The 21,858-nt window shown below is 40.8% G+C and overlaps 1 protein-coding gene across 1 annotated transcript; it reads left to right on the plus strand.

Moving 5' to 3' along the window:
* Positions 1-10,626: 10,626 nt before the first annotated feature.
* On the plus strand, positions 10,627-21,655 carry ndnf (neuron-derived neurotrophic factor). Its single transcript, XM_026159905.1, has 4 exons — positions 10,627-11,147; positions 17,265-17,462; positions 17,814-17,938; positions 19,028-21,655. Exons 2-4 carry the CDS (start codon positions 17,266-17,268, stop codon positions 20,413-20,415), a joined length of 1,710 nt encoding a protein of 569 aa, XP_026015690.1. The 5' UTR covers positions 10,627-11,147; position 17,265; the 3' UTR covers positions 20,416-21,655.
* The last annotated feature ends 203 nt before the right edge of the window (positions 21,656-21,858 follow it).

A 21,858-nucleotide genomic window follows, 5' to 3' on the forward strand; every position in this document is an offset into this window, starting at 1 on the left:
ATTTTAAAATCATATGCACAAGTTTTGCAAACAACAAAGTTATTTGCATCCATTTACCTTTTACCTTGATTTTTTAAATAACCATTTCAAACTATTTACAGAACAATCAGCTGTTCTGCGTTCAATAAGATGCCACACAAATTATTTGTGCCACTCCAAAAAAATAATTTCTGTCCACTATAAAGGACAACATCACAGCCTGATACCTGCAGGTCTGACAGCAGCAGGTGTACCACTCCTGTTTCTACCTGGAGACAGCAGTCTCCTCATTGTTCTGACACACAACACAAAACTATCCACAACACTACACACTAACTACACAAGACAACACATTAACTACATGCTCCAAACATGCTAAACGTTAGGGTTTAGGTTAGGTTTGATCGTGACCGTCCGCGGGAGCGCGCGCAGCTGCTTAAAGCTTTAGCGTCCAGATTACCTAAGTAGTCAGCTACTTCCGTACAACTGATATAAAATGCTGTAAGCTGAACACAACCGTCTGTTTGTTAAAAAATAGTAACGGACCGCATTTTCTTCTCAGTAACTGTAACGGCATTGTAACGATAGGAATAGTAATTAGTTAGATTGCTCGTTTATGAAAAAAGTAACGCTGTCCTATCTATCTATCTATCTATCTATCTATCTATCTATCTATCTATCTATCTATCTATCTATCTATCTATCTATCTATCTATCTATCTATCTATCTATCTATCTATCTATCTATCTATCTATCTATCTATCTATCTATCTATCTATCTATCTTCAGAGGAAAACTGGTATAACTTGTTGTGGTAAAAAACACTTGTTCTTGCCTTCCTTTAATAGGCTTTGCCTGTGCACAAATGACCATTTACCATACCACATATCATCACTAACCTCATATCACATTACAGGCACATCAAAGCTGGCTACAACGAAACACAATGCAAATATTTTAGCATCTAATAAATGGATGTTGTAATTACAGTTTTTCTCAGTCGCTTTGGTGCGTTTCTCAGAACACCATTAACATTTGCACAGCAGTTAGTGCATTTCCCAAAACAATTAGTGCAAACTGCAAAACCTAGTGGATAGCCTGCAAAAGCACGTCACATGCACAGAATTGATTATCCATACCTCAAAAGCAAGTATCCATGTCAATGTCAGTGCCATCAAAATGAAAAGTCTTGACACCATCTTTATGAACAAGATAGTCAAATGGCATTGTCATGTTTCCACTATGACAGTTTATAATTTCAGTGTTTCCCATTGCAAAAACAATTGGTGACACCTGAAAATGCTGACAACAGCACTATGGCCTACCTGTACAGCCATCTGAAATGTGCAGTAAAGTCACTGTAGATGTTATGGGAGTCTTGGGAGTAACTAAGACACTGAATACGTACGTTTCACATTTCCATTGTGTAGAAGTGTTTGTAATCCTACAGAATTGTGCAAAAGAAAAATATGCTACAGTCACTTGTTCACTGTAGAATACATGTAAACATAAAATCACCCATTTGGTAGAGCCTCCTCATGAGTGACAGCTGTAATTCACCTGAGATCAATTGTTCAATTTCGGAGACATTTCCAAGAACAATGATACAGAAAGGTATAGGATTTGCTTGACAGATGGCCAATATTTGGCATGTGATAACTAGTTCAACAATTTTGTGTGTGATGACTTAAGCAATGGATGTATGACTATTAGTTTTATTGGGAACGACTATTCAGCATCCATAGGTATGATTACTTTTGACTGACATGACATAAGCAAATGGAAATGTCAGAAAGCAGCAGGGAAATGTATGGAAGCAACTGATTCATGTCCAAAATCATTTGCAGTTTGTTCAGAGAGAGGAGAAATTGCTACTATGATGTGCACAAATGACTGAGTGTTGTGGAGGTTGAACTAATAGTTATGAGAATTTCAATTCTGATCTGAGAAACGCACCAAAGCGACTGAGAAAAACTGTAATGTAAGACTGTTTGTTGGATTGTGTGTACGTGTGCTGGAAAATGTGTGTTTATTTTTAATGTGTTGTTTTATTCAATTCAAATGTAGCACTTTGTAACTGTGTGGTTAAAAACATGCAATACAAATAAATGTATTATTATTATTATTGTTATTATTATTATTGTTATTATTATTATTCAGGCAGAGGATGAATTGAGGGACTGCACCATCATGCGATAAATAAGTATCATTTTATAACATGAAGTTACAGAGTCTAAGAAAAAAACTGTTGTACTAGAATTGAGTTTGATAAGCCTCCTTTTAAAAAAAGAGAGGAAAGGATAAAGGTTTAAGTTTTTTAAATTTTCAGAATATTTGAGCCAAAGCTCATCAATACAATCTATACAAGCACTTATGGTTTGTTTTATATTCTTGAGACAAGACATGTGCAAACACAAAATTCTCTTCACAAATACCCTCAAATTTAATATTTTGAAGAACTCCAAAACAACCTCTCACTTGAATATGCACAGTCCAGGTGACAGCCATGAAAGGTCAGACAAAAGAAACAGGCTTTATCTGACATAGTAAATACCCTCTTTCCCTGAATAGCCCACCTCTCTCTTTGGCTTTGTTGACTTGTCAGCTTCTCAGCTTGACAGTTTCTCCATTGAAGGTGCAGAGAAGGTTGGGGAAGGTGAATGCGGAAAAGCAGCTGAGCCAGATGGTTTCCCGAGCAGGTTTATGGAGGGGTTTGTATAAGATGCCTTGATAAAGTCAGTCAAAACTAGATTAGTGTCACAGTCATTAAATGCTTGTCAGGTAAGGGTTTCTTTTAGGTGTGCCTGTCACTGTCAGAGACACAAACAGAGCTAATATTATTCATCACCTGTCACCTGCCACAAAAATCATTCTTTCTTTAAACATATAATGTGGATGTATGAAAATCCACATAATGAAACAAAGGTTTGATTTAAAAAATGTCACACCTATTGCTGGGGTCATTAATTATGATAAACACTGAGTGTGTTTATAGACAAGCACCAGCACCAGTACCTTGATAGAATATTTGATGCCTGTATTCATTAATCCTGTCCATAAAAAAGCCTTAATTAAAGTAATTCCTATATAAGTGTTGTTTTGTTTGTTTTTATCTCTCTTAGTGTTTCCATCACAGGGGAACAAGGGAAACAAGAAAGGCAAGTTTGCCATAAAAAGTCTGTTTTTAGATGAAACCCGTAGATTTGTCTGAGCTTCGGGGGAACTTTTACAATTTTTTTTTACACACAACAAAGACTCTTAAATTGGCTGCCTCTAGCAAACAAAAAAATTATGGAACAGCATGTGGGCGGGGCTTCTGTGTTCACAGCAGGAGCTGTGTGACCATATAAGGAATATCCCCCCTCAGCAACTATGCACACAGCCAAGTGTATAAAAAGTCTCTCTAACTGAGAGTCTAGATCAGTTTGAAGACTGACTTTTAATCTGTAACAGATTAACTTGATATTCTACTATTAGCATCATGTGAAAAAGAGAATGTAAAAGTATATCGCACACTAAGCCATGCTGATAGATTCTGTTTAGACTGAAGAGGATTTCTCATGGCAGCTCCTATTGAGTCTCAGTCTAATTCTCCCGTCATTATCTTTAATGTTTATTATGCCAGCTGAGGCCTGACTTTTCTGGGATGTCCAGTACTGGGAAAATTGTGGCACTGTGTTAATATAAACCTGAATCCACTAGACCTGAAAACTGCAAACATTTACACCTTCATGCAGACACTCAAACTTGCTGATGATTAATTAATAAAGTGCGTCTGATTAGCAGCACCTGCCTGCTACTTACACTCTTCATTCCTGTGAAAGTAGTAGGGGGTGTACTGTTTTTTTCAAAGGACTGTTTAAACTATGAGAAAAGAAGAATATTTAATAATTGAACATAGATACTGAAATTGGAAGCTACAGCAGTGTGGATGCAGATATATAGAATGAGGTGAAGTTTGATGAAGTCGATGTACTTTATACGTTGCTTTACAACATAGTTCCAGGTAAATTTATGTAGAACTGAGGATTGTTTGGCGTTGTATTTCTAAAGGATCAAATAGAAAAAGAAAAATATTATCTACCCTCATATTTAACTGTATATATAAAGGTCATATATGTTTTAGATGACATTATGTGGACATTCAGAGACTATATTATATATTACACATATGTACTGGATATCTTTTGAGACATTATGTCAGTACTGCTCAAACTTGTATCCAATGGGCCCTTAATTGGTGTAGATTTTGCTATTGTTGTTTGTGGAATAAAGTTTCTGAATTACTTTGTGACAAAGTAATTTGTTGAGAAACTATACGGGAAAAACTAATGACTGCTTATTATGATTGTGACACTTCAAAAATAGATACAGTGTGTGTCTCTGGCCAGCAGGGCGCAGTGTTTCCCTTCAGACATCTCAGATCTTGTTCAACAAATTGCCTTAACAGACGTGACAGTACAGAGCACGGACTAAATTCCTCAAATCCCACTTCAGCTCTTAATGTGCCCACATTAAAGTCAATGAGACATCTTTTTATAATGCATTTCGTCTATATGTTTTTCAGACCAGTGATCTGAATATTTCTCCACGGCTGTAAGCGTGTGTGTGTGTGTGTGTGTGTGTGTGTGTGTGTGTGTGTGTGTGTGTGTGTGTGTGTGTGTGTGTGTGTGTGTCTGCTGGGTAAATTCGTTCATCTCTAGTAATTCATATCAGAGCTATAAAGTTGGCTTGCTCCAGCAGGCTGTGATATTGTTGGAGGAATGTTCTCTGAGAGGATTTTATGCTCTTTCCCTGCAACTTCTCCTAAGGGACCGACTGAAAATCTTCCTCAATAGTCAGAATGTTCAGTATTTTTGTAGAAAGTCCCCCTTGACAACCACAGAACAAATCTAATAAAGCCTGAGCACCTCGCTGGGCTTTGTCAGGTCTCTGTGGTGATTGCAACATTCATTCCCTGCATGATAGAAACTTTAAATCTGTGTGACACTCGTGCTTAATCGACTTTTGAATCATCGTTATCATCATTTGTTTAGCATTATGATGCCTTGTAAAGTGCAAGTTAATGACTCAGCACTGAATTATAATACCTTTGTTTTTTTGCTAATTTATCCACTTGAAAATGCAATGCAGGTTTCTAGTTTTAACTGCACCATAAATGATGATATGTAAATCCAGTGCCTTTGAAACTCTGGCACAAAGAGAAACACTGGATTAGCACAGCAATGCCATAAAAGGATAATCTGTTTGTTTACCAGATTAAGTTGAAATGCAAAACTTGCGAGGAATTTCTCAGTTTCTCATTTTTGCAGATGCGTTTGTATGTAAATCCAGTGCATTGCCTGATTAATATGTGCATGGGTTTAAAGAGATCATTGAGCTAGTACTGGTAAGTATAAAAGTACTTTTACTTCAGTGTATAACCTTTTGTGTCACATTATGTGATAAACGCATTATTATGCAAATACAATTTACTAGACAATATATTACATATTATGACTTTTATGATTGATAGCTTGATTAGTTAGTGAACGGATGCATGTAAATGTGACATAATTTAGATTTAGAAATTAGTGGTATGATATGAGATGTTACTATAAAAAGATCTAGGAAAAACAAAAAACACCAGCTGAATGAATATGATGCATATTAGACAATGTTATTTTGTACTCTATGAAAATTGAGGTGATTGTTTTCAGTCATAACCACAAGTTCTGGTGCAATGCTGCAGCCAGTGTTGTTTGAGCGGCTACTTTGTGTATCAGTTTACAGTGTAGCCTAAATAAGCTACTGTATATGTAGGCAATTTGAATGCAGGGCTGTAATGGCGACAACGATTAACAATAACAACTACTTTATATAGGAGGCTAATGTAAATACATGTAAAGACTATGGCAGAGGATAGAATAACCTTAAATGGTCTCTGACATCTTAAAGATAATCACTTGAAGTTTCTGTTTAGAGGACAAAAGTGTGAACACCGGTTGTGTAATATGTTACACATGATGTAATGTTTCTAGTTTGTCCTCCTTTCGCTTGTAGACAGAAAACAGATTGGGGAGAGCAGATCCTCCTCCACTTGTCTCTGCCTCCTCATGACTGTGTTTACAATGGGAATACCATGCCTGGAGCAGCTATGCTCTAGAGTTTCACTAAAAAGGCCCAGGATAGACTCCTGTTAGAATCTCCCTCGGTGCGTGAGTGATCGTGAGACTAAAAGTTTGCACTTTGTTTATTTCTCCAGGTCCCTTGAGTATTTCAGGCACCACTACCATCCATCTTTCTCTCTGGATAACAGGATGAAGTTGGACACTGACAACTGCTTCTCTCTTATTGGATAATGAGAAGACGTTAGATGCTGACACGACATTCGCTCTTTACTCTTGTTGCCTTTCATCTGCTTCCAGTTGTGGCTTTTAGTCTTCTTTTTTTTTTTTGTTCCCACAAAAGCCAAAAGAGCTTTTGAAAAAGAGAAGATGAGTGAATGAGGGAGTTAAAAGATGGCATATAGACTAATTTTGGAACTGCTCACAAAACCTAAATGTTTGTAGGTTTATCCGTATTTGTCTTTGCAAATTTAATGGAGCTCTTTAACATAAAAATGTAATAAAATCCCTGTTTAGGTCTGTCTTATCTCCACTCATAGGTTCATTTGGTACGAGATGATAAAGGTATCTGTTAAAGGCCAGGTGGGTACACGATGTGGTAAAACTTGCACGGCCCAACTTCCCGTTGCATCCTTCCCTCCCTCATTCTTTCCCTTGAACTGTAACCTTCTGCCTCTCCTCCCACTCTATCTTGCTCTGATGATGCCTTCGGTATCACTCAGTGTGCAAAACTGCATACTTTGACCACTGTATCTATTAGAAAAAAATGAGAAGATGTGTACCATCTTTAGCTAGGTCAGTGTTTGTCCTCCCTGCACCCCTTAACAAGACACAAGAGGGAAAAAATGATGGGGGGAGATGTTTACAGAGTGGTTTATCTGGAGAAGGCTCTCAGCTCCGCTGAGTTAATGATGAACTCCGTTTTAAGTAAGCAGACTGCTAAAAGGCAGACCTTGTCACCTTTTTGTAGCTGTGACAGAAAGCCTCCCAGACAACTTTAAATGGATTTGAGGTGAGTGGTGCAGATTGCACCATCAAGACTCTGCTCAGCATCATATAAATGCATTTCAGTCCAGTAAGATTTTACTTTCTAACCTCCCTGCATTAATGGATTACCTAAGTCGTTGGGGAAGTGTAAGGAGATCAGTCAGATGAGGCAGCAATCAGTGACAGAGTAATCCCCAAAGCAAACACTGAGGATGGGTCCAGTATATAAAGACCCTCAACATGCATCTGTTGTTTAGACTGACCTAAGCCACAAAATACTTCACATTTTCTCTTACATCATAAACCTAAGACATCAGTTTCCATTAGAAAACCTCAGTCTAAGGCAGTGGCTGGAAATGTAAAAGAACACCAGTTGCTGACGTTTTGATGCTACGAGAAAACAATCAGGATGGAAAACAAGTTTGCTTGAGTGTGTGACTTGATATCCAAAAGCAAACATGTCAGCCCCACAAAGTTTCACGCTGATAATAAACCACTAATCCTTGCTGAAGTTCACCGGGTTAAGCTTACATAGATAAAAGCCTGGTTCACACAAATTATAAAGGCCATTATTCTCACTTACCACCATTAAAAAAATACAGTTTTACCAAGAATGTGTCTAACATAAATGTTATTCCAGTTTCTATGGACAATTCCAACAATAAGCTTTAAATGTTTTTCTTTGGCTCACACTTTCACCACTATGGTTTTGAAAATTCTCAACAACTACAGGATTTATTACTTTGAAATTTTGCGCAGGCATTCATGAACTCCCAGAGGGTAAGTCTTTGCTGACCCACTAGTCATACTGCTTCTCTACACAGGAATTGGCAGGGGTTTGCTAGAGTCTGAAATGTAAAATTCCTCATCAAAGGATATACGCAAAGATCACCATCTCACTAATTTTTTTTACACTACATTATAAGTACACCAACTGTGATGTGTCATTTGAGCAGATTTCAAGTACATGCACAGAGACAGCTGCTGACTGCATGAATGAGCGGTCAATCCTATTTTTCTGTTACACTTTTTAAAAAAGTTCTGGTGGAAGGATACATCCACATCTGTTGATTTGTGTCTCAACAAAATGTAGAATGTACAAACGTCTGCACTGAGCCTAATAATCTGGTTCTGTTGGAGGTCTGTTCCTGTTTAAAGGGAGTTCTTTCTTCCCACTGTCACCAAATTGTTGGAGTTTTCTCTCTAATAATCTAGGATCTTTACAGAATAAAGCACATAGTCATACAGAAAAAAACGACTTGAATTTATTGCTGTAAAAGATGCTTTTATAGACTCACTGAAAACAATAGTCTGCCTCACCGGGCTGGGACGAGTGGGGTGATACACAGAGATAAAAAGAAAGCAAACAGTAAACACTAAGTACCATAAATACCTGCAGGAAGCGAGGTAATAAAGAGAAAAATACATAAATCAAAGAAAGAAACAAAGATGATGACATGTAATATTACCATAAGTAAAAGTTGGTGAACATAGCAAATGCTCTACTTCCTTAACTTCACCATGTTAGCCTGCTTGGCTGTACAATCTCATCTTAGAAGAAATCAGATCAAGTTAAAATGCACTGAGTTGAGATTTTGCAAGTTAACAGTTTCAATTTTACTAAATAATCCTAGTTCACAAAAATAGGTTGTCTGTTGAGATGTCTTCTAAGGAAGGTGGTTAATTCCACCAATGTTTGAGTGAACCCGCCCAGTGAGCATATGTGCATCTACTGTATGAGACGTGCACGTGTGAAACAGGGCGTCGCTACAAAAGAGCACGAGTGGCTCCGCTGACTTCCTGAAAAGGGTGAAAGGTCAAAAATGTGTCTTGTGTGCAAATGTTTAGTAAATCTAATAAAATTTGACTGATTCAGTCTCTGTAGTTGAATAGTGCAGAGGGATTAAGATTACAGGAGCGTTTTCCACCCCCTCCCTCCATCTGTACTAAACTGTCCCTGGTGTGGATATGTTTTCAAGATTCTGGCATGTAGCCGGGTCACTGCATGTGTGTGTGTGTGTGTGTGTGTGTGTGTGTGTGTGTGTGTGTGTGTGTGATTCTGGGTTATTGTGAATATACGTGTCCCCAGAGTGGATTCGTTTTCACTGCTTTGTGGTGGGGTTAATAACAGTTTGAATTTGGCATCTATTTTCATCTCAAGGATGTGGAAGTCACAGCAACACTGATCATAAACCCAGGCATCACACACCTGTGTGGGTTACATCTGTGGTGTCAGTTTCTGCATCACAGAAAAATGCACTTTTATGATCTTATCTTCTCTCACTCTGTATATATTGTTTTTTAAAGAAATGATTTCCACTTGTGTGTATTGTTTAAATGTAATAGTTTAAATGCTTTTTTTGTTTCAATCGCTTATTGTGTGCCACTGTTGTCAGCATCTGTGTTTTTAAATCTGCTATGTAAAATAATCGTCATGACAACTAAACTGAAACTTTTCTGTGCTGTGCAGTCACTTGTGTTCATGTCCTTACAAACGTTTGTGTCCTGTGTGACCTTATTCTGGTAAACGCTAGATGACGCTGTTGTACCAAAACTGTCGTTCTTTTTGCTGCCAGGAGTTTGCGACACAGCAAATTTGTACCAGTATGTATGCTCATTAAATCCAGGATTGTTTTTCTAATTTTGTCAAATCATAGAAAACATTATGAAAATGATATCTTTATGTTTGTCGGTGTCTCTTTTTTCATTCACAATTTACTTGCTCTCTGTAAAGATTAAGCCTCTTAGTGCAGCTACATGCACTGGTTAAATCTTCACAAAACTTGTTTTCTATGAAAACATAAACCTTTGTTTTCGACAACTAGTAGGAAGCATTGATGGGAGGTCTGGTCCAACCTGTAGATGAAGGTGCTACTGTTGAACCAGCAGGAAGCAGCGCGAAACCTGCAGCCGCTCATGTGTGAAGATGTGCAGATACACCACTTTAGAGACGGTCCTGTGTAGGAAGCTCAGGAAACGACAGCTTCCTTTAGATCTATTGTCTTGTCATCAGACACGGACACCCATCAAGTCATAAATTTCGGACAATTCATTTCCGAGACAGTCAAGAGCTCTTATCTTGGATAAATATTTGCTTCCCAGGGCTTCAACCCAGGAAGAGACAACAACTCCAGTAATACCTCCCTGGGAATTTCCACAGTTAAACCCTGTGTTGGTGCAGGTTCACTGTCACATTCCACATAGAAAATGTTATGTCTTTATTTTGTTTTGTTTCTTGTGACGCCGTTAAAGCTGTGTGTTCTGATCATGTTTTTCACGCCCTCCCAGGTATCATATTCCCATGATGAAACTTGCCTGCACACTGTAGCCCCGAGGGCTGCGTGACTTCAACAGGGCGCTACTGCCTAAACTAATAATTTAAAGAGAGCATCACAGTAAACAGCTTGCAAATAAAAGTATGTGGGGGGAACCCCGGTCTCTAAAAACCACGAGTAGTTAGAGTTACGCTCAGGTGGCATCTTGCTGTTTTCAGCAACACACTGCTTCTGTTCATCTAAGATTTTTGGCTTGTGGATTTGTTTCCCTCTCCTTATATGCTTTCAGTATGAGGGCCGGTCACACCTGGGAGTAATACTCAGTCTGGTCCTTGCTGGGATATTTTTTGTGGCTTGCTGCTGAAAGAGTGGGCTGGTTCTCTGTCTTGGAGCGCAGGGAAGAAGAAGAAGTTCGCACTAGTTTTGCCTCCAATCCAGTGGAGGTTTCAATAGCAGCGGCGCGGCAGGGGAGGGACGCACTGCCAGCACTCGGGATACCCACTCATACACACTCGCGCACACTCTCACACACACTCCTGCCCACCAGAGACCAGTTCAATCCACAAGAAAACTGCAAGCACGCACCAGAGTCGTCTAATCCGATTGATAGACACCAACAATAGAAGTGAAAACTAAAGGAAGGGATACTGGACACTGCAGAGGACAGCGCGTGTTTTTATTTTTTTTTATTTTTACATCAATCGATTTAGTTTTAAAGCACTTTTGTAAGAGTTTTTTTCTTTTAAAGAAAAACAGACACCATTCTGCAGATAACGTCGTCGATTCATATTGCGAGAGGTAAGACTGTCTCTTGTAAAGATTATGCATTTATTTTTCGCTTGATTTCTCTGCAGTGTAGCGGTTTGTCCGATTCTTCGAGCAATTATATGAGAAAAAACTTCTTTATTTTCTTAAACTTTTCTGTAGCTTTATTTATTTATTTATTTATTTTGTAATATGCATGCAAGCTCCGCATGAATTCAGAGTCGGACTCTCTGAGTAAAGTAGCTGGTGCCTTTGAAACGGTTTGCGGTTTACAACTCCAGGAAGTTAAAAGTTTCAAACGCATTTCATTCAAGCCACAACTCGCATGCTTTTTTAATTCTAGTTTATTTTGTTTTGGGCTTTATATCACACGGGGCAGATGAGCTGATGAACTTTACGAAAATCCTCTTGTTTTGTGCCTCGCGACAGTTCCCATGCTCCCAGGGGTGACACAGCACCCAACACAGGCGATTTTTCTATACATGCTGTATTTCTAGCTACCTGTGCACCAATTGTGGTGTTTTCACTCTGTTCGCTTTTAGTTGTAAAATGTAAAAGTTTTATATAAGGACTACAGTTTTGATAAATGTTAGTTTCACCGTGTCACTACTGGGTTCCTTTTACGCACCTGTAAGAGCCCAGACAGGCTTTAGTGAAGCGCGTAATGAAGAACTGCTTTTTAATATAAGTGAAAAATTGGATTTATTTGACTTGTCACCGTCTGCATTGTTTCAATTAGAATTATTCCAGGCAGATTAATGATAATTTAGCTGGTGTTGGGAGTTGTTTTCCTCATTCGGTCCATGTGAGAAGCTCTCAGTCGGTGTTTAATGAGAGACATACCCGGAGTGGGGATTTGAATAACTGTATTTAGCAGCAGGGTGAAGCCACACTGCCTCCCTTCTACTTTCTCAGGAGAATGAATCATGAACAAAAAAGTCTTAAAATGGGAAGGTCTGCGTCGCATACCGTAACTAAACCATGATTTGCATATGAAAACTCTCTGGCTGAAAGAATTCCGCCAGTGTTGCTATAGCCGTTTTGCGTCCAGAGAAGTGACAGGCTTCAGTGGTGTATATACAGTCGCCTCTCCGCTGCCTTTTGTCACATATCCAGAGTCAGTGGTGGAAGATTAAGGGCGCAAAGTTTTTATTTCCTTGTTAAATTATTCATCATATCCACACACCATGCGCTTCTCCTCGTCTCCCCCCGCCCGGGCACGCTCATTGCAAAGCTCCTCATTATGCTCCCTCAGATGGACACAAGAAGAGGCAGAGCCTGCTCGCACTAGCTGCTGAACAGGCTTTCTGTGCTCCCCTTCTCTGCCTCCTCAACCAAGCACAACATACCGGATCATGATTGACTCATTTCCCACGACGGGGCCAGGCCCGTGCATGCGTACACCGGATGATGGGCAGTGGGTGGATGACTTTCCCATGGGGGGGCATTTTCTCTTGTAATCTTTAATCACCCTTGCAGCCACAATGCCAGCACATCAGTCAGAGACACCGCCACTCCCCCACCCTCAATTCTATTTGAGTTGTTTTTACACAGAAAGCGCCCCCGCGACCCCCTCATAGAGAATTTCCAGGATGCAGAGCTAAAGGCAGGGATCAGAGATGAAATATAAAGGAGCGAAGAGGAAAGGGGAGGGTAAGAAGGAAAGGAAACTGGGCTCTGGTTTCCATGATGCTATTGTGCCAGCCTTAGTGGTTCTGATGATGTGGATAGCTCAGAAACTCAAACTGCGAGCGATGTTGTGGATGGCGAGGAGTCAGGTCCTGAGTGATGATTTAGACTTACACACAGAGTGGAGCAGAGGAATGCAATGGTTTGGACCCGCATATGTGTGCACGTATGGACACACACACACACCAGATTAAAATCTCCACTGTTGGATCAGAGCGTTTACCACAGTCTCTACCAATTTATTAATAAGCTGTTTAGCTGTCCAAGAGCACCAGACCTGATTTGGTTTGGCCTGCCTATAGAACAGGTCCAGGTCCTGTGTGGTTCCCTCTTTGGCTCCTGCATATACTTTACTTACTCTAATCTCCACATTGGCCCTGAAGTGACAGCCATGATGGAGCTCGCTACCGAGGACCCGCCATAAATCTAGACTTCCTTTAAGAAAACACACCGAGGCTTCAGGTCCTGCGAGCTCATGCCAGGCGTCTTGTTGGGTGGAATCCGAAATGTCTCTTTATTTGTGTTGAAATTAAACTGTCTTTTATTCCCTCCCGTTCTGTTAATGAGCTCCATGTGGCAGCAGGCAGGAGGCTTATCCATCTTGACAAGGGGCTGGAGGGAAGGAGAGAAACAAAGTGAAGTGAGAGAGTGTAGGTGGTGGTGGGGGGTGTTTTGCGCACACACACGTGAGCATATACGTGCACGCACGCAGGACAAGGCTGGGGGTTGCATGGATATAGCCTGCCTTGTGATCAGAAAAAGCCCCATACGTGAAAATCACGTGCTTATAATCACCATGTTCTTGCTGAAAATAAGCTCCTCTCACACATGCACACAGAGTCGATCAGGTGGATGAAAGTTGTGGCCAAATGGTTGCATGTAATTGATATTTTTCTCACTTTAATCTTCAGTGGATCGTAAACGATTTTGATTCTGCTACGGATTGATGTCGCTGAAATGATTGCATCCATCTGGGAGATTTAAATACAAAGTGTGAACATTTTTGTTTTGGCTGTGCACATGATTTGCTTGTAATGACCCCAAATTAGAGCTGGGTCAAAGTTGTTAAAGTAGAAACTCAATTGATAGGATGCAATTCTACAGATTACACAGGAAGGGAAAGGAGGTGGGGGTCCTTTCTTGTTTTATTTGTTTAAGACTGATACTCTAGATGTGTCAAAGACAGCCATGGGAAAGAAAATTGGGACTATTTTCACCCATTGTAAACTCCTGCATTTGTCCTTTAATCCAGTTACACAGTTCTCTAAATTCCACAGCTTGCCAATTAGAAAATACACAATGTTTTCTACAGAAAATACTTGGCAAATACCAATGAAAGTGAAACAAAAACCTATAAATATATAAATAAAGAGATGAAAGGCAAAAGCAAAACAAAGTTGACACGACTGTGGGTTACTTTGCCTTAAAATTATCCATTCCCTAAATTGGGATCATACATTCTTCCCCATTCTAATTAAACATTAGACTTTATTTGTTCCAGATGCAGCTTTTTTTAATGTGTTATTTTCGTAAGGGAACTCTGTGGCATGAGAATGGTGCAGGCCTGCATGTAAAAGCACATCCAGCGCCGGCTGTGTGACCATGTTGACTCTGCGCTGGTCCATGCAACCACAGTGACCCAACACAACTGCTCTGATATTTAGATGTCATCTCCCTGCAATATACAGTATGTGGTGTCACATGTGAAGAGCACGAGGAAGGCACGCATCAAATGTTTAAGGCAGCGGTGATTAAAAACCTCAGTGTGTGACTGCGGCGGACAAAGCCGGGTGAGGGGACGAGGCCCTCGTTGTGTCTGTGGAGTGTTTTGGGATCTTTGAAAGAAAGGCAGCTCTGAGAAATGCTGTGCATGCTACTGAGAGACTCTGCGCGTACTACCTCAGCGCTGTCTTAAGTATTATTAGACATGTCTTTGTTCCAACTGACATGTTTCTGAAGTGGAATGAGACAGGCCGAGGCGATAAGGATCTCAAGTCTCTGTGTGAGTCAAACCTCAAAGTACCACTTAGGCGGCTTTCCTTTTGCTCTCTGAAGTCTGGCGGTGTGACGGGAGGCTGAGCTCAGACAACAGCAGAGACACTGACAGGAGCTGTCATGGGCTTTTTTCCCTGCTTGTGTTTTTAAAGGACTATAATGTAGAAATGAAGCCCTGTGTGTAGTGTGGATATTCGTCCAAGCCCGAGTCCTCTGGTTTTACTTATCTGCCTCTGCTGAGGGAGGCGGTGAAGGAGGAGAAAGCATAAAGACGAACCGAGAGGAGGGGATGTGTGTGTACAAGTGTGAAAGAGATTATTTGATGAAAAAAAAAAACTGTGATCAAGGGAAGGAGACAGACAAAGGAGGGCGAGCAGAGAAAGGGAGAGGGGTCATTAAAAGGACACCATCTCACTTGCAGTAAATGGCAGTAAAGTATCTGGCTAATCTGCCATCATTACACTGATTAAATCACCGGGGATTTGGCATTCCCATCAGCTGCAATCAATGGGCAGAAATCAATAGACAGGGGATACGTGAGAGCCTCTCAGCCACATCGGCTGCAGCTCCAACTGTGGATTGCATCTCCAAACATTTTTATATTAGTGTCAATAAAACTTAAACTACATGGATTTGGGGATTTTTATATTAAGCGTTTTATGAAACGGCGTGGGTCCCCGGAGTGCCAAGCAATATCTTTTCCTTCACACATTCCTGTTTAAATCTAATCCCCCTTCCTCTCTGTGGCCTTGGGTACTCATTCAGGGGCTCTTCGTCTCTGATTCGTTCCCAGATGGTGATCAGGATTTTAAGTTAAATGTTAATTAAGGCTGAAACTAGGAGGAAAACATGGATAAGAAGCACATTTTAGCATAAAATATATTACATTGCGGACAAAAGCAGAAGCTCACTAAAACACTGTATGCATGTCACAGCTCACACTCATTAACATCAGCAGTTTTGAACCAATGTCAAAATAAAAGGAGAGATAAAACAAGGTTATTTAGAAATTCCATTAGAAAAACAGAAATCTTAGACATACTTTAGCTAATATGAGCCTTTAATATTTCCTGACAGTGTGCATTAACGCACGAGGTACTCAGTGTGGTATACAGTTTCTTGCTGAGAAGAGAGATTGATATTAATTTTATGCGCGTAAGCTAAACATCAAGTTTCAGCCTTTTCTGTAGTCAAGTAGCATAGCTTAGCATAATGAGACTGGAAACAATGAAAGCAGCCAGCTCAGCTCAATGAGGAACACAGTGGCTCAGTAGTTAGCACCGTTGCCTCACAGCAGGTGGTTTCGAGTTTGTATGTTCTCCTCTGTAGCTTGTGCATGGTACTTTAATGCTGCCAGTGTTAGCGGTGGCCCAGGGTACTTTCAGATCGAATAAATGTGAAATAAAAATGCTTAAACTTTTTCTTTTATCAAAGTTTTTTTAAATTTTTCTGTAAACTAATAATTAGAAATTTTAGGAAGAACGGTTGATTAGTTTAGCTTAGTAAAGAAAGAAAAGAATAAAAATAACCCGGCTAAAAAAATCGTTTGTGCAGGTTTTTTGTCTTTACTGTGACACATATGGAATTTCTTGTGCCAATCCAAGTCTGTATGCTAATATTAACTCAATAATCGAGGGACATAGCCACTATGACATCACACATTGGTTATGGACTCTGTATTTTGAAGTGTCAGCTGTAGCATTTTGATCTCGCCACTGTATCGGTGTGTTTTTTTGTGCCAGAAGTTTCCTTATATGGAGAAAAGGGTGGAATGCTAACATTAGCAAGCTTGGTTACCGAGCAAGCAATTTTACTCGCCTTTTTTACTCACCAAAGCTGAAGCATGAACTTTTAATCATCTGACTCACACAGCAAGCCATAATATTAGATAAAATGCTCCAAAAGGCACCACCACCACATACACAGTGAAGCGATCCGGTCTATTGATATCAAATGGCAGAGACAGGACTAACAGACAATGATTGGCTCCAGCTGTCTGTTTCGGGACACCTGTGAGTCAATGCAACTGACAAGGTTGTCCGTGTTGTGGTTATATATGTATAGGTGTGTCTATATGTAGGCATATAGACTGAAACATGGATGATGAAAGTAAACGTTATGTGAAGATGAAGGAAATTTAAACTAATGGGCAAATTCACCTGTAGCATATCAGCTTTTTGCTAACATTGAATTTGTCTTGTGGTATAAGGTCATTCACAGACTCACCTTGAGTTGAAAAGGTTTCTTATTTGTAAGGAGTCAGGCAAAGCAATGATTAACTTATTATACTCAAGAAAAGGCTAATAAAGTGCTACTTAAAGACATCTTTGTGTCATGTGGTTTTCACATCCTCATTTAAGAACCATAGAAGAAGAAGAGTGAATTCTTTGCTCAGACGATCAGGAGCATCTGCGAAAAATCACAAAACACTGAATGAAACTGAAGTCAATTTTCTGTGTCTTTCAGGATGAGGCAGTGTAAAGGTTGGAGCGTGGTGGTGCTGCTAGTACTGTTGGGGCTGGGATCTGTGGCCCAGAAACTGCCTACGAGAGATGAAGGTCTTTTTCAGATGCAGATCAGAGACAAGTCGCTATTCCACGACTCCTCAGTCATACCGGACGGAGCTGAGATCAGTGGCTATCTTTTCAGAGACACACCCAAAAGGTAAGAGCTCTGTGAGACAAACAATATCAGGGTGGTGGTTAAAAAAATGAGCCAGTTAAACCGTGTGCTGGTGACTGCTTCAATCATTGAAGGAAACATTAAACCTGGTGATGTCTACTTACTGTAAATAGATAGGAAACATCAGATGTTACCCTGTAATAGGATCTATTATGTTGATGCAAAAACTAAATAATAGATGAGAAAGTCTTTCTCCACTCAAGGCAAAACACTATATGCCACCACGTGCTTCACCTATTATGGTCTGCTCACGCCTTTACTCCACATATTATTTAGGATAATGTCAAACTATGATGAACACTGGTGCTTATATCTGGCCTATTATTTTCACAGGTACTACTTTGTGGTGGAAGAAGACAACACACCCCTGTCTGTGACCGTGACACCTTGTGATGCTCCTCTGGAGTGGAAACTCACTCTGCAGGAGCTGCCAGAAGACGCCAGCGGAGGAGGATCAGGTATAACTGACATAAGGCAGCAGTGGAAGAGGTTAATTACACGTTATCTGGAAATATGACTATCCCCACACACAATTAACCTACGCAGTGATGTTAGGCTTTGTGTTTTCGTGGGTTTTAATTAAGTCACAGATGTAGTGTCTAGTCTGACCACTTATGAGGTCTGACTCGGCCCAGTTTGATGTCTATAATTTCAGTGGTTTTCTAGTCACCCTAAAGAATCAAAGACATTACATCCCTTTACTTAGGTCGCCTCGGTCTTCTTAAGATAAATCCCGCTACACTCAGTCTGTTTGTCTTCCTTTTTCCCTTCATTTTTTCTGTTTTTCTGCTTCACATTAAAACCTTTTCCCATCTGGACGGTGTCCTTTCAGCAGAGGAGATCTTGCCAGATGACTAAAGCAGTGGTTTAGAGCACTGATGTGTGATGTGAGCATATATTTGAATGTCCAGACATGAGCACCTGCATGTGTGTCTTTGTTCCTGTCAGATCAAATGGGTAGTTACACTGTTGTGGACACTGACCGCGCTTCAAGAGAAGAGAATTCATCCTGAGCTGGAAGAATAATGACAAATTTGGACTCATGCAGTGGCAGTGACTTCACGAAAACTGGTGCAGAAACAGAGCAGCTAGTGAAATCTTTCCTGTCTTTGCAGCCTTTTCCTGCTAGAAATCTCTATTGGGAGTTGATCTTTGAGCTTAATTTTTAGTACACCGCTGAGCACACTCTCTCTGGTTGACAAACATAATATTATGGTTTCTTGCTCAAGCTGGAGTAAGAGCTTAGACTGTCCCTCTCACATAGAAGCTACAAGGCGCCTCTTTGTAGCAAAACTTCCCTAGAAAGGCTGAGTGAATGCTGGCCTGAGATCTTTGGGGATGTTTGGAGTGAAAACATGGCTTCCATGGGTGTGGGATAATGATCCATGAGGCTTAGTCATGATCTTGCAGCGTTAAACAGTTTTCAGTTTGGGTGGAAATTTTCTTTCATCAAAGCCAAAGAAGAAAAGAAAATATTGCAAGGGTTGTCTAATTTGGTGACTAAAGCAAACAGCTCATGTTGTGTGTGTTTGGTTTTTATCTTCCAGGAGAGCCTGAACCTCTGGACCAACAGAAACAGCAGGTGACAGTAGATGAAGGGACGGAGCTCTTCACCTACAAGGGCAATGATGTGGAGTCCTATGTGGCCACAAGCACGCCTTCTGGTCTCTACCAGCTTGAACTGCTGTCCACTGAGAAAGACAGCAACTTCAAGGTGTACGCAACCACGACTCCGGAGTCTGACCAGCCCTACCCAGAGCTGCCCTACGACCCCCGCGTGGATGTCACTGCACTTGGCCGTACCACCGTCACACTGGCCTGGAAACCGACACCTACCGGCTTGCTGATGGGCCAGCCTGTGCAGTACTGCGTAGTGATCAACAAGGAGCACAATTTCAAAAGCATGTGTGCTGCCGAGGCTAAAATCAGCACTGACGATGCATTCATGCTGGCTCCGAAGCCCGGCAGAGACTTTAGCCCGTTCGACTTTGTGCACTTTGGCTTTGACAATGGTTTCGGCAAAGACCGGGGCCTCACAAGTAACAAGATCTCACGGGCATACGCAGCCAAGCCCAGGGTATCAGACATCCAGAAGGTGTGCATTGGCAATAAAAACATATTCACGGTGTCAGACCTAAAACCAGACACACAGTACTACTTTGATGTATTTGCAGTAAATGCTGCTACCAACACCAGCACAGCATATGTGGGAACCTTTGCCCGCACTAAAGAGGAGGCTCGTCAGAAGACAGTTGAGCTGAAGGACGGCAAAGTATCAGAGGTTTTCATCAAAAGGAAGGGCAGCAAGTTCCTGCGCTTCGCTCCCGTGTCTTCCCACCAGAGGGTCACTCTTTTTGTACACACATGTCTGGATGCTGTGCAGGTGCAGGTGAGGCGAGATGGCAAGCTGCTGCTCTCCCAGAATGTGGAGGGGATACGGCAGTTCCAGCTACGGGGAAAGCCAAAAGCCAAATACCTGATCCGTTTCCGTGGCAGCAGAAAAGGAGCCTCCACTTTGAAGGTGCTTGCCAGCACCCGACCCAGCAGCAAACAGCCTTTCCCTTCACTTCCGGAGGATACACGCATCAAGGCCTTTGACAAGCTGCGCACTTGCTCCTCCGTCACTGTGGCCTGGCTGGGCACGCAGGACCGCAACAAATACTGCATTTACCGCAAGGAAGTGGCTGACAATTACGGTGAGGAGCAGCGGCGCCGGGAACAAAATCAATGTGCTGGACCAGAGACCCGCAGGAAGTCAGAAAAGGTCCTGTGCAAGTACTTCCACAGCCCGAACCTGCAGAAAGCTGTGACCACAGAAACCATCACAGGTCTGGAGCCAGGAAAGACCTACCTGCTGGACGTTTACGTGGTGGGACACAGTGGCCACTCAGTAAAATACCAGAACAAACTGGTGAAAACAAGGAAATACTGCTAAAAGACTCTGCAAAGAATAAATCTATTATAAATATATATATTAAATAAGTTTATTTAACTCTAAGTGATATTCTACTAAGGAGTGTATACAGACTGACTACTCACACAGCTGATGGGCCCGTGGCAGGGACTGAACTGTTTGTAGAGAGAGATTTCAACCTGTATATTTATGTTTACATTTCATTGTGGCACGTCTGGGTGGCCCATAGCGTGAGGTGCTTTGTTACCAGGCTTGTCATCTTGACATCATGCTGCCACTGGGAGGGCAGAACTTCAAAGAAGATCCCCCTTTTTCATTTTCTCTGTTCCTTTGTTGCTGCATGACTTTCGCTTTTGTCTGTCATATTTGTTGCATCCTTCGGTTTCAGTGTGTCAAGGAGATACAGTAGCTGCCCGCTTTGTATAGATCTGTCACCGCATATTCATGACGCATTTTAGGAGGAATTTAAATTATTTTATACTTTTCATCTCTCTTTTTAATTGTCTGTTTTATTGATGACAATAGTAACTGTTACAAGAAAATTCCAGTTTTATGAGGAAGTTGTCGTAGCTCAGACATTCCCGTGTGTATCTCAGCCAGTGTTTGCTCTAGAGCCCATCTTGTAAATGTGTTCTGTGCTGGAGATCTGTGTTATTATCACTGTATCGCTGTGTATGTGTGTGCGTGTGTATGTGTGTGTGTGTGTGTGTGTCACATGTACAGAGCTGTCCTGCCAATATTCATGTACATAAAGACTAAATATAGAACATGTAATCCCCGTGTCACCCTGGGTGTCATGTTCTTTTGCCAAGCAGTTAACATCCCTATCATGGCTCTCAGAGAAAGAGCTGAACAGCATATTGTGATTATAGACTCAGACATCTAAATCAGGGCTGCATAAGCACAACCTAATACTAAGAGGGATTTTGACATCAAAACATGACCCTCTAAAAGATTTGCAACAGCAAAAGAACAACAACAGATAAGATATATGCTGTAAATAAGCATATATCTTAAAAAATAAAAACACCCCTTGATATCATCACAAGTGGCTAAATGAGGAAATGAGCGTATATCCTAATAGATTTAGTTTCAAGTGTATTTCTTGATTTTTTCTGGAGAACAAGTTATTGTCTTGATGATCTGCAAAGAGCCTGATCTGATTTTTTTTACCGGTGGGAGTATGAACCATCTGTATCACGTGGTCCCCGTGTAATCTGTAATTTTATAAAAAGAGTATAAATTAAAAATCGTCATACAGTGTTGTTGTTCTGTACACTAGTGCCACTGTAAATTTAAGAAAATGGAGAGCATGTAGCTTGCTTTGCTGATGGAAGATGAACCAACCATGAAAGGGAAGTGATAAATTTATGTATAAAATGATGTAAAAAAAAAAAAAAAAAGCTGTAATAGGTTGAGCATCGGATGGGTGATTTAAAAATCCAAATTTGTACTGCAGTAGTT

The sequence above is a fragment of the Astatotilapia calliptera genome, chromosome 23 (genome assembly GCF_900246225.1).
Source record: "Astatotilapia calliptera chromosome 23, fAstCal1.2, whole genome shotgun sequence".
NCBI classification, from domain to species: domain Eukaryota; kingdom Metazoa; phylum Chordata; class Actinopteri; order Cichliformes; family Cichlidae; genus Astatotilapia; species Astatotilapia calliptera.

Bases quoted from the DNA above. Each gene is read 5' to 3' on its own strand.
- ndnf (XM_026159905.1), top strand. From the start codon at position 17,266: ATGAGGCAGTGTAAAGGTTGGAGCGTGGTGGTGCTGCTAGTACTGTTG. The intron at 17,463-17,813 runs GTAAGAGCTCTG...TTATTTTCACAG, and splicing joins TTCAGAGACACACCCAAAAG to GTACTACTTTGTGGTGGAAG. The intron at 17,939-19,027 runs GTATAACTGACA...TTTATCTTCCAG, and splicing joins CGCCAGCGGAGGAGGATCAG to GAGAGCCTGAACCTCTGGAC.